This window comes from Aotus nancymaae, unplaced genomic scaffold (genome assembly GCF_030222135.1).
Source record: "Aotus nancymaae isolate 86718 unplaced genomic scaffold, 86718_ANA_hifiasm-v0.15.2.pri h1tg000041l, whole genome shotgun sequence".
Taxonomy (NCBI): domain Eukaryota; kingdom Metazoa; phylum Chordata; class Mammalia; order Primates; family Aotidae; genus Aotus; species Aotus nancymaae.
The window spans coordinates 42,738,973-42,751,638 of NW_026988455.1; the positions used below are offsets into that span (position 1 = coordinate 42,738,973).

At 38.7% G+C, this 12,666-nt stretch overlaps 1 protein-coding gene across 3 annotated transcripts in view; it reads right to left on the reverse strand.

The window, feature by feature from the left end:
• Positions 1 to 12,594, reverse strand: part of SMC5 (structural maintenance of chromosomes 5) — a 92,503-nt gene extending 79,909 nt beyond the window's left edge. For all 3 annotated transcript variants that reach the window (XM_012453888.2, XM_012453882.2, XM_012453872.2), the window contains exons 1-3: positions 12,354 to 12,594; positions 7,362 to 7,503; positions 3,908 to 3,960 (exon numbers count right to left, since the gene is read on the reverse strand). In XM_012453888.2, the coding sequence (XP_012309311.2) occupies positions 3,908 to 3,960; positions 7,362 to 7,503; positions 12,354 to 12,538 (380 nt within the window). In that variant the 5' untranslated portion in view covers positions 12,539 to 12,594. The remainder of the gene's footprint in view (positions 1 to 3,907; positions 3,961 to 7,361; positions 7,504 to 12,353) is intronic.
• Between the last annotated feature and the right edge of the window lie 72 nt (positions 12,595 to 12,666).

The following is a 12,666-nucleotide window of genomic DNA, read 5'->3' on the forward strand; positions in this document are numbered from 1 at the left end:
TTTAATTTACATCACATCATTCCTCTGCTAAAAACCTGGTGGCTTCACAGCTTATACAAAATAAATGCCAAGCCTTACACTGAAAATAGCCTTGACTCCCTAATATTTTCACAGCTTACCTTTCACTATTCTCCTTCAATTCGATCCAGTCACTGTGAGTACCACTTCAGAGCCTTAGCATTTGCTGATCCCTATACATGAAATAATATCCCCCCAATTATCTCCATGCTCATTACATTCCCTCCTTCTGGTCTTTGCTTAAATGCTATCTTCTCAGTGAGATCTTTTCTGATCAGCCTATTTAGAACTGTAAAACTCTACTCTGTCACTCTTATCTTCCTTTCCTGTTTTATTATTCTACGTAGCACTTACCACAACCTAACATAATATATAGTTTACTTATCTAAGTGTCCCCCTCTTATTCCGCCAACTATAAATTCCATGAGGGAAGAGTACTATATCCCCAATATATAGGTACTCAATAAATATTTGGAAAATGACTACATAAATATACGCCAGAGATTATTCCACCCACCATTCTACTCAAGGAATACATGGCCATTTGGTACTCTCAAGGCCATGTGAACCTTCATGGAAAAAGTGCTCAACATTGATACACTCAAATTTTATTTATGTGTAGGGTGTTAGGTAAAGCTCTAAATTTATCTTTAAAAAATTAACAATGACCTCCACTCAATTGAAATAATTTATACTATCATACTGTGATATACAGGTTGAGTATCCCTAGTCCAAAAATCTGAAATGCTCCAAAATCCAAAACTTCTTTCATGCCAACATGACACTCAATAGTAATGCTCATTGAGGTGTTTTGTACTCAGATTTTCAGACTGGGGATGCTGAACTGGTAAGTATAATGCAAATATTCTAAACTCAAATCCAAAACACTTCTGGTCCCAAGCATTGCATTTAAGGAATACTCAACCTGTAATAAGAAATATGTGGGCCGGGCATGGTGGCTCACGCCTGTAATCCCAGCACTTTGAAAGGCTAAGGCGTGTGCACCACTTGAGGTCAGAAGTTCGAGACTAGCCTGGCCAACATGGCGAAACCCCATCTTTACTAAAAATACAAAAATCAGCAGGGCGCAGTGGTGGGCGCCTGTAATCCCAGCTACTTGGGATGCTGAGGTGGAAGAATTGCTTGAGCCTGGGAGATGGAGGTTACAGTGAGCCGAGATAGCGCCACTGCACTCCAGCCTGGGAAACAGTGATACTCCGTCTTAAAAAAAGAAAGAAAGAAATATGTATTTAGTCTATGTCCTCAATTCCCAACACAGAACTCTCAATCCCTTGGAACTCCCTAGGTGACAAGTGTGTCTTTTTCTAATAAAGCAACTCTTGGTGGGGTCCTGGATGTGGGCTGGTCACCAAAAAGATAAAGCCATGAAGAGAAGCTTAGAATCTTTAGCCCCACCAACCTGCCCCTCATGCTCTGGGAAGGAAAGCAGGACTAGAGATTGACTTTCTCATACCCATGTGATGAAGCCTCCATAACATTCCCTGAACCATGGGTTTCAGAGAGCTCCCAGGTTGAGGAACACCTCCACATGCTGGGAAAGTGGTGCACCCCAAATCCATGGGGACAGAAGCTCCTGCACTCTGGACCCTTCCAGACCTCGCCCTGTATTTTGCTAATCATCTCCCTCTGTACTATCAATTTATAATATATGGGTAAACCTAAGTGTTTCCCTGAATTTCATGAGCCATTCTAGCAAATAACTGAACCAAGAAAGGGGTCCTGGGAACCTCAATTTTCAGCTGGTTGGTCAGAAGTACAGGGCACAACCTAAGCCTTGAAATGGCATATAAAGTGGAGGACAGTCCCATGTGACTAAGCCTCTAAACTAGGGGTCCTGCACTGATTTTGGTTAGTGTCAGAACTGAACTGAATTGCAGGGTGTGGGGAAAAAACTCACACATCTGGTGCAGAAGTGTTCTGTGCTGTGTTGAATTTGAGAGTAGCAAAACAAGTTTGGTTTTTCCTACCTCTTACAATATCCCACACTTAAACTGACGCTTTTACAGTAAGTTCTTATGTACATTTAGATGTGCTCCTGGTTTCTCCATTCTGCTCCTCTCACCTTCCATACCAGTATCACACTATTTTACATCAACAACTTTACAGTATACTTCAACATGTGGTAGACAAAAATGTTATTCACAACTGTGCTTTTTCAAAATCTCCCTGAGTTTTCTGGCTCATTTATTCTTCAAGATGAAGTTTAGAATCAACTTATACACTTACCTGTTGAGACTCTCATTGGAATGGTATCAAATGTATTAATTTAGAAAGGATTGACTTTTCTGTTTTTGTTTTTTTACAGACAGTCTCACTCTGTCACTCAGGTGATTCCCTCACCTCAGCCTCCTGAGCAGACGGGACTACAGGTGCGCACCACCATGCCTGGCTAATTTTTGTATTTTTTGGTAGAGATGGAGTTTTGCCATGTTGCTCAGGCTCTCCAACTGCTGAACTCAAGCAATCACTTGCCTTGGCCTTCCATAGTGCTCAGATTACAGGCATGAGCCACTGCACCTGGTCTAACATGTTAATAATGACATTAACTTTATGATTTTAGGAATATATCATGCTTCACCACTTCTTCAGGTATTGATTTTATATTCTTCAGTAAAATTCTATCATATTTTAATATGTTGGGCATTTTAAAATTTCTTTTTACTTCCATGTGTATCTTTCTCATCTCTACAAAAATAAAAACTTTTCTAGTAATTTTTTATAAAAGATCATTTCCTCATCTCATATCAAATGGCTATCAGATAATCTTTAAAAGCTTTTCAGCTCAAAAACGCCACAACTTTCCACTAATATTCCAAAAGCAACAGTCTCTAAAAATCACCTAAACAATGTGTGTATTTATGTGTAAAAGATTAAAATTATATACACCAAGGCTGGTTAACTGGTTTCATAACATCAACTCAAATCCACCAGAAATAGCTGCCAAGAATGGTCAATTGAGAATATCCATGCTCAAGGGAAAATAATATCATGATGAATTACTGGTGTCATAAGGAAGGAAATAAAAAATGGTCACAGAAGTACCAAGTTCTTGTCATACAAGAGATTCACTAAACTATTAACAGTAGTTATTTATAGAATTAGGAATGACGGCAAGAAGGCTTTTATTTTCAACATTATACACTTCTACATTGTTTGCATTTTTAAAAAACAAGTATTACTTTGAAGATCAGCACAGAAAAACCCCAGATACTTTAAATTTGTGAAAAATGTTGTAACTTTACCACGACTATTTAATAGTACTATAGTTCCATTTCATTACCTGCTATAAACATCATTTCCTTGATGATTTTTAAAAATAAAATTCTCACAAGTTTTTTTTTTTTTTTTTTTAAGGCAGAGTCTTGCTCTGTTCCCCAAGCTGGATTTTTTTTTTTTTTTAAGGCAGAGCCTTTCTGTTCCCTAGGCTGGAGTGCAGTGGTGCCACCTCGGCTCACTGCAACCTTTGCTTCCCTGGTTCCAGCAATTCTCCTGCCTCAGACTCCCCAGTAGCTGGGATTATAGGCTTGCACCACCAAGCCCAGCTAATTTTTGTATTTTTAGTAGAGACAGGTTTCCCCATGTTGGCCAGGTTGGTCTCCGACTCCTGACCTCAGGTGATCTGCCCGCCTTGACCTCCCCAAAGTGCTCAGATTACAGGCCTGAGCTACCATGCCTGGCCTACAATTTAAGTTTTTGAAAATACATTGTAAAAACCCTTTACTTATCTGGATTAAGTATTCTTTAAATATTTTTTCCAATATTTATGCCATAATACTATATTAATACTCTTTTCTAATCATCAGGAAAGCATGAATATAAACTAAGAATTTATACAGGAAAAAGGAATTTTAGCACTTTTACCACTTACAATTCAATTTCAATCATGCCTCTGGAACATCCTCTCTTCACAAAAAACCCAACCTAAGATATAAAAAAGAAGAAGTGAGCTGTGTAATGACATTCCCAGGTTAACAATCAGAGATTTAGCAGTCATTATTATTTGTCAAATCAAGATTTTTTCAGTTACCACTTGTACGTCCACTATTGTCACTTTCTAAGGTATCCCTTCCAGGTTATTCCATTGTTTACTCCCACAAATAACAACAATAATAATATCAGGTAAAATTTATTGAACTCATATGCACTATATAGCTTCTTACAAAGCTAGTAACTGTCAGAAAAAGGATCTGAATCCAGGAAATCTGGTTTCAGAGCCTGTGTACTTGGCCACTATGTTAAACACTCAGAGAGAAGAGAAAATGCCTGTGGGAAAACAGGTCCTATAGTATAACCACTAAGCACTCAAACCTTCTTACTACCACTGAAGATTTCTTACAGTCATACAGGTTAAATATTAACAACCGTGCTAATACTACCTATCCTGTTAATGATATAATTGCCACCAAGCCTTGTTTTAAAAGGAGCAATATAAACAAAATTTACATGATAAAATAGACTTATCTGTGCTAGTTTCTATATGCTTATGAGTAAGCACAAAAACAAAGGCTGAGCTTTTAAAAAAAAATCAAACTGGATCTGAAATTAGGCTATAAATAAGTAATAAATACTAAAAAAGGTAGAAAATATACCTCACAAATAATAATCTTTTTAATAGTGATAATGACAGTGATGACAACAGCTAACATTTGTCAAGCATTTACTATATACTGTTATGCTAAGCACTATACATGTATTTTCTCATTTAATACTCATAAGCAACCTTGAAGTATATATTCATTTTATAGATGATGAAGCTGAGTCTCAGAAAGATGGAAAAGAAAAAGCCTTATATTGTAACCACCAAGTATAGCCTAATGCTTAAAAGTACAGGTTTTAACATCTACTATCTTGGTTCAAATCTCAACTCAACAATATACAAGTTGTTAGACATTGGCCAGGTTACTTAACCTCTCTGTTTTGTCACAGGGAAACCAAGGACATCTTTATAGGAATGCTATCTGCTTGTTAGCTTGCAAGAATTAAAATACTTGGTACCAATGAGGAGGAAAAAAAAATCAGAAGGCAGTTCTTATTTTAAAGTATCTATACAGATGGTACAAAATATGTTTTTGTTAAATTTTTATATTAGCATTTAAACAAAAATAAATATTCTTGCTGAGAACTTGGGCATCCCATAAATACATTTGTGTATACCCCAAGGGCTACAATCTGTCATCTAGAAAACACTGCACTCCACAGCCTCCCTTAAAAATCTTATCACTCAAGGATAAGGAGATGTGTTTTCATGACAAAAATAAACACGAGAAAGTTAGCAAAAATTGTTATAGCCAATTCACTCCTACTGTACGGTTCCTGGAATACAATCCAACAGACCATTACAAAGAGATAAGGATTAAATGATCTGACAATTTAAAAATTATACATCAATATTCATAGAAATCTGAGTTGGTCCTGGGATTCTATCTGTTCCAACTCTCTTATTTTTGAAATGAAGAAAAACTGAAGTCCAGATTAATTGTTCAAGGTCACAAGGCTAGTTATTAACAGAGAAAAGTATCTATTCTACCTGATAAATGTCTCCCACATAGCACTAAACACACACACACACACACACACACACACACACGTATTTTAAATAATTTATAATTTTAAGGGGTATTTGCTCTCATTTTGTAACCCTCCATTAAATTTTAATTTTTTGTTATTTCTGTCTTAATAGCATTGTCTCCAGGATATGACTATGTTGTGTCCATCTTTTGATACTTGCTTTATGACTCAGTATACAATTAACTTTTAAAATGTTCACTTGTGCTTGAAAAGAATGCTTACTCTCCAGTTGTTGAGTGCCTTTTTTATAATATGTCCATTAGTTCAACCTTACCTTCACTATTAAAATCTTCTGTAGTCTGATTTTTTTATCTGATTATTGATAGCTCTCCCAGTGTGATTATGGATATGTTAACTGCTTGTTAGCATTCTGCAGATTTTGCCTACATATTTTGGAGCTAGATTATAATGTGAATTCAAGTTGAGAACTGAATTATTGTCTAGTGAATTGAAACTTTCATCAGTGTTTAATGACCACTACTATCTCTAAAAATATTCTTTGCTCTAACGTCTGTTTTGCCTAGTATTAATCCAGCTACACCTACTTTCTTTTGTATATTTGCCTGGCATGTATTTTTTTCATCCTTTTACTCTCAACTTTTCTGTAGTACTTTAGATATGTTTATTAAAAACAAAAGAGAACTGAACTTTGTTTTATTTCTCCATTCTAACAGACTTTTTCATTTAATGAGAGTTTAGATCATTTATAATTATTGTGATTATATCTGTACATATTTCTGCCATTTTATTTTGTAATTTTTATTTGTTTATTTTTGAGACAGTCTCGCTCTTGTCACCCAGGCTGGAATGCAATGATGCGACCTTGGCTCACTGCAACCTCTGCCTCCCAGGTTCAAGAAATTCTCCTGCCTCAGCCTCCCAAGTAGCTGGGATTACAGGCGCCTGCCACCATGCCTGCCTAATTTTTGCATTTTTAGCAGAGTCGGGGTTTCACCACCATGTTGGCCAGGCTGGTCTGGAACTTCTGACGTCGGCCTCCCAAAGTTCTGGGATTACAGGCGTTAGCCACTGCACCCAGCCAATATTTTGTCGTTTTTAATGATCTCATGTTTTGTATTTCTCATCTCCTCCTCCTCCTCCTTCTCAAGACTCCCTCTGGATTGTTCAGGCAGTGTTTTTCCGCCTTCTGCTCTCATGAATGTGGTAAGTGCCCTATACAGGTATACCATTTTTATCTTTTATACTGTATTTTTACTGTACCTTTTCTATATTTAGATGTTTACAAACGTACAATGTTGGCCACTGTGTTACAACTGTCTACAGTATTTACTAGAGTAACATGCTCTACAGGGATGTAGTCTAGGAGCAATAGGCTATACCACCTAGGTTTGTGTAAGTACTCTCTATGAGTGTATACAATGACAAAATTGTCTTATGATGCATTTTCTCAGAATGTGTCCCCATCATTAAGCAATATATGACTGGATTTTGTTTCTGCCTTTTCTAACTACTTCACTGTTCTACAAGTCAATCGATGCATTTTTTTAAAAAAAGATATATTACATTATTTCTAGCATTTTAGGTGTAAGGGACTTGGAGAATCCTCTGTTATTATAGTCCAAAATACTTCTAGAAATGAAAATCTCCTTCCAGCTTCCCTACCTGCCAAATTTATTGTTCATATTCATACACTGTAAGCTTGCTATACAAAAGGAACTGGGGTGTAGAAAGTGAAGTTACTGAAAGCAATTAGGAGTTTTGAATTTTCTTAAAAAGTACTTATGTTAACTCACCTTATCCGCTCGTCCCATGAAAGCAGGTTTCCCAGCTAAACCAAGGCAAATGGCACACACGATGCTCGACTTCCCTGTTCCATTGGCTCCAATGATCATATTCAAGTGGGGTCCAGGAGATACTTCACAAATATCATATGTTCTGAATTATAAAGAGATGAAATTATTAAGGAGAGATACAAAACTACTTTTCCTTGCTTTACATTATCTAAGAGTTTCCTCAAATTACTTTAAAAACTAGTTAACTTACAAATTTAATGTTTTTTATAGGTTTTTAACAAACAACTTTAGAGAGAAAATCTACCAATAGAAAAAATGAAAAGGCAGTAATGCATAACTAAAGTAACACTATAATTTCATATACTTTTTTCAAAAGTCTGCTGAAAAAAATGAAGTTTGATGCTCTGTTCCTTTTTAATAATTACAAAACACTGGATGCTATATCAAAGACACCATACAAATAAAATAACTTTAAAATAAATTTTATAGGAGAGGCCATGGCTTACCTTAAATCTGTGAATTTTACATTCATATTTCTTTTAAATTAAAATGCTTAATGGTTATTCGTATTTTAATATTTGAAACAATTCAAGCAAATTTTAAATTACAAAACTGAAGATATATCAACCCAAAGATTTCATTTTATTAATTTTTAAAACTTATTTTTCAAGCCAGGCACTGTGGTATGTGGGAGGCTGAGGCCATAAGACACTTGAGCCTAGGAGGTCAAGGCCAGCCTAGGCATCATAGAAAGACACCGCCCAACAGAACAAACAAAAGTTGAAGGCTATCTAGCACTCTAAATACAGTTAGCATTTATTCTTTATTAGTTGCTAGGGACAGTTATGACAAAATATGAAGCAAACTCTCACTCAGAAATTCTTCTAACTTGCCTTTGAATACTCTGAATTTGAACCCCAAATGTCCTTTGTCTATAGCATTTCAGTTAGCTCTCAGGCAGCTGCCAACTAATTCCTCATCAATAAGTGCTTAGTCTGCTATTCACCTGCTAAGTACATAAATAACCAACCACATGTTAATATTTTAAGAAATTAATGATTTTGAAATGTCAGGTGGTAATAAAAATAAATACAGGTGGCAAAGAAGTATTTTCTGGCAGGTTTGCTAATCTCACACCTCTACACAGCATCTACTACTTTATCTTCTCAGATGTTTTGTTCTGCTAGCAGCTGGGTCTCAAAAGAATCCTTTATAATGGTTACAGTAAAACTAGCTTGGGAACTTCAGACATGCAGGAAATTACCTGGCATGGAACTTCTTACTCTCAACACATGAAGCCCCACTCTTTTAACACTTGGATTTCCTGTTGTGAAATCTCTGTGCGAATGTTATATTAAAACAATGATGCAACTGGTATTTAAGAAAACAGTAACAGGAAAAAGCGTGATAGTTTCTGGCCTATAAAATACGCCTTGATATTATAAATAGGGAGAGTTCCCAAAAACAAAGCCTCTGCATTTTTTTTTTAAATTTTCTTGCCTTTACCCAAATCAAGCCTCTGCACTGTTTAAAATCATTCTTCTCACTCTACGATGTATTTACTGGGAATTCCCTTATTTTGAGTTTCCTTTCCTCTGAGCTCCCTCTCAAAGAGCTAATTGGTAAAGACCCACCCTTTTATCATTCTATATACTTTACAAGGTATCTAATGTATTCTCTATGGCCTCAATGATTCCTTCTTTCTCCAAGTCTTTGCATACTATCTACATGCTGAAAGTCAGTCCAGATGACCTCAATATGCAATAATTACCTCAATAACGCTATTTGGATGTCTCACAACAGTCACTTTAAACTTAACATATTTAAAACTAAACCCACCATCTTTCCCATCCAAAATCACTCTTGTGGTCTCTTAGTGAATGGTATTGTCATTCATTCCATTGTCCAAATCAGAAACCTAGGCATTAGTTTTGCATCATTTTTAGTTCTTTCACCTCTTTTGACTCTACCCAGACCACCACTCCATCATCCAATCGGTCACTAGGTAATATTGGTAGAATTGCAATTCTGGTGTCACTTGTCAAAAAAGAAAAATTAAGGAAAAAGGAGAACCCATCACAGTCAAGTTTCATCTTTTTCTACTTTTTATTTCCTTTCCCTATTCTGTCCTCAGACCTCTAAATTCTACCTATAATGTACTTCTTTCAATTTTTTTATTACAAATCCTTCTTTCTCTTAAGACTTTGCATGTGTTATTCCTTCAGCCTCCAAGTCTCTTCCTCCATGCCCAACTCCATTTGACTTGGTTCAGTCACTATTCTCTTCCCGGCTATTTAAATTCTCTGACTACCCCTCCCTATTTCTTTGCTAATTCTCTAAGCCTACCTTTTTCTACCTCATGCCTAAAACTCCAAGTCCACTCATTAAAATAAACAGTATCTCACCTGCCTCTGCACTTCCAGCTACCTTTTCTTTCTTCTCTTTGCATTCAAGTTTTACTTTCTCACCCTCATTTATTCTTCTATGACCTGCAAAGTTTTCTGCTTCCATTGCGCTTCATTAAAGGGTCAAAGATTTCCCAATTGCTAAATGCAATGGGCTCTTTTCAGTCCCATTATCTGACTTCAATGTAGCAGGTGATATTTTTGAAACATTTTTTTCCTTGGCTTCTTTGATAATTGTCTCCCCATGTTTTCATCTTACTTCCCTGAATAGTTCCTTCTGACTTTGAGTTCTTCTTCAGCTCCCCCTTAAAAGTAGGCATTCTCCCAAGACTCTGTACATGGTCTTCTAGTCCTTCAATTTAAAATTCCTAATGGGCAATCATAACCAGTTCTGCAACGTCATCAATCACCGGTATGTATGACTTCCAAATCTCTCATCTGTTCACATTTTCCTCTAATCTCCAGACTCTCACATTCTACCTACAGAACATCCCTCTTAGATGCCCCAAAGGAAACTGCCTATAGAACATCTCTCTTTGTGCCCAAAAGCCACGGTATCTAATAGGCATTTATTATTATTCTCCTCAAACTACTCCCTCTTCTGAATACCAGCTGACCAATTAGCCAAGGCAGAGACTTGGGAAAAACACTGCATTCCTTCCTTTTCCTGCTTCACAATTATTCTATAGCTGGATCCTGTCAAATCTCATTCCTTCACGCTCTGATCATCTCTTGCCTTCCTATTGTAAGTCTTCTTGCCTCCAATCTTGCACACTTTCTAAGCATCCTTCACAGTGCTTCCAGATTAACATAAAGCACATGTCATTCCCTGTTGAAAACACACCGTGGCTGCCTACAGGATGATGCTGGAACTCCTTAGCATAGTAAACGTACAGGCTCCTCAATGGTTGCCTACCCTCTGTCCACATATTCACTCACATCCTATATTCTTGCCATACTAAAATACCTGACACTTTCTAAATATACCAAACTATTTCAGACAGTTCCTTCTGTCTTCAACACTCTTGACTTCTTTTAAGACTTTCCTATCTTCTTAGGCGGGTGCAGTGGCTCATGCCTGTAATCCCAGCACTTTGGGAAGCCGAGGTGAGTTGCTTGAGCCCAGAAGTTCGAGAAAAGCCTGAGCAACATAGTGAAACCTCATCTTTACAAAAAATTTTAAAAACATTAGCCAGGTGTGGTACGCGCCTGTACTCCCAGCTACTTGAAAGGCTGAGGTAGGAGAATCACTTGAGAACGGGAGGTCCCAGGCTGCACTGAGTCCTGATCAAGCCACTGCACTCCAGCATGAGCAACAGAGCAAGACCAGAGACTTTCATATCTTCTTTACAAAGCCCTTTCTCATACTTGTGGACAAAATTAACCACTTCATCCTTTGTGAAGGATCCTGATATATATGTTGTTATAAAACTGGGCAAAATAACCGATTGAGCTTCTTTCAGCAATGGAAATTATCAAGATAGAGTTGTTATGAAGAAAGAACGAGTGCACTGTGTAAATAAAGCACCTAGTTCTGTACCTGGCACACAACAGGCGCTTGAAAAAAAAAAGTAGTATTGTTATTTCAATTCTGTTCTCTTTATTCCACTATGTGCAAGCTTAAAAAAGACTTTCAGCTGGACGTGTTGGTTCACGCTTTTGGGAGGCCGAGGCGGGCAAATCACCTGAGGTCAGGAGTTCCAGACCTGCCTGGCCAACATGGTGAAAACCCATGTCTACTAAAAACAAAAAAAATTAGCCAGGTGTGGTGGCGCGCGCTTGTAGTCCCAGCTACTCGGGAGGCTGAGGCAGGAGAATCACTTGAAATCGGAAGGCGAAGTTGCAGTGAGCCGAGACAGCGCCACTGCAATCCAGCCTGGGGGACAGAGCGACACTCCGTCTCAAAAACAAAAACAAGATGACCTTGAACAAATGAACTGTGAGGTGCTAGACAAATACATGATATATTTTAAATATGCTAAATTCTAAAGTTATAACTAGTTTTCTGAAGAGGAGAGGGAGGAACCAGGGAAGAAAGCTGGATTTAGAGGGGTCAAGGGTTTGTTTGTAGCGAGGTCCAACCATTGCCAGTAAGGTTTAATTTTTTTGTACACTCTAACCTCCCATCCTGAGCAACCTTTACTGTCTTACCTACTCCTCTCTGACAAATGCCTACTCTGAGAATCTGCCACAGCATCACCATTACTCCGAATTAACTGTGCCTCCTCTTAAGTTCCAGGGACCAATACTTTTGTCAATTACAGACCAGTGACCCTATGGACCGCGACTCCCAGCGGGGAGAGACCTACTCCCTGGTACAACCACTACCTGCTACATGACGCCTTTGGAAACGTTCGCGGACTAAATTTAAAAACCACATCACACAAGGCACACATATCCTCCACCACTCACGTCAATCGCCACAGCCTACATGGAAAAATCCTTAAGGAAACCCCGGCACGGATTCACAGCCAGACCCACAAGCCAGGTACACACACACACCCCCACCGCCCCGCGCAGCTGGCGCCCCCGGGCCTGTAGGCCCCCGACGCCTCCACTGCCCCGGTGGGGCCTCCAGGCCACTCACAGGAAGTTCTCCATCGAGATGCGGACGATAGAGCCTTCCACGAAGGGCCTGGACGACTGCAGCAGCGGCAACTGCGGGGCCGAATTCTCCCTCTTGCTCGGGACCTCTGACGAAGGGTCTCTTGGGAGAGCTCTCTTGGAAGCCTGGGGGCTTGCGGTGGACGTCTTTCTGCTCGGAGTCGCCATTCTGGCTTCCTCTGCGCCCCGCAGCGGCTTCCGTTCCCACCGTCCTGCAGCCCAGGAGCCCAAGCGCCCCAGCTCCCCAGCGCCCGGCTCCCGCGCGAACTGCCGCGAACTGCTCCCGCCCGCTCGCG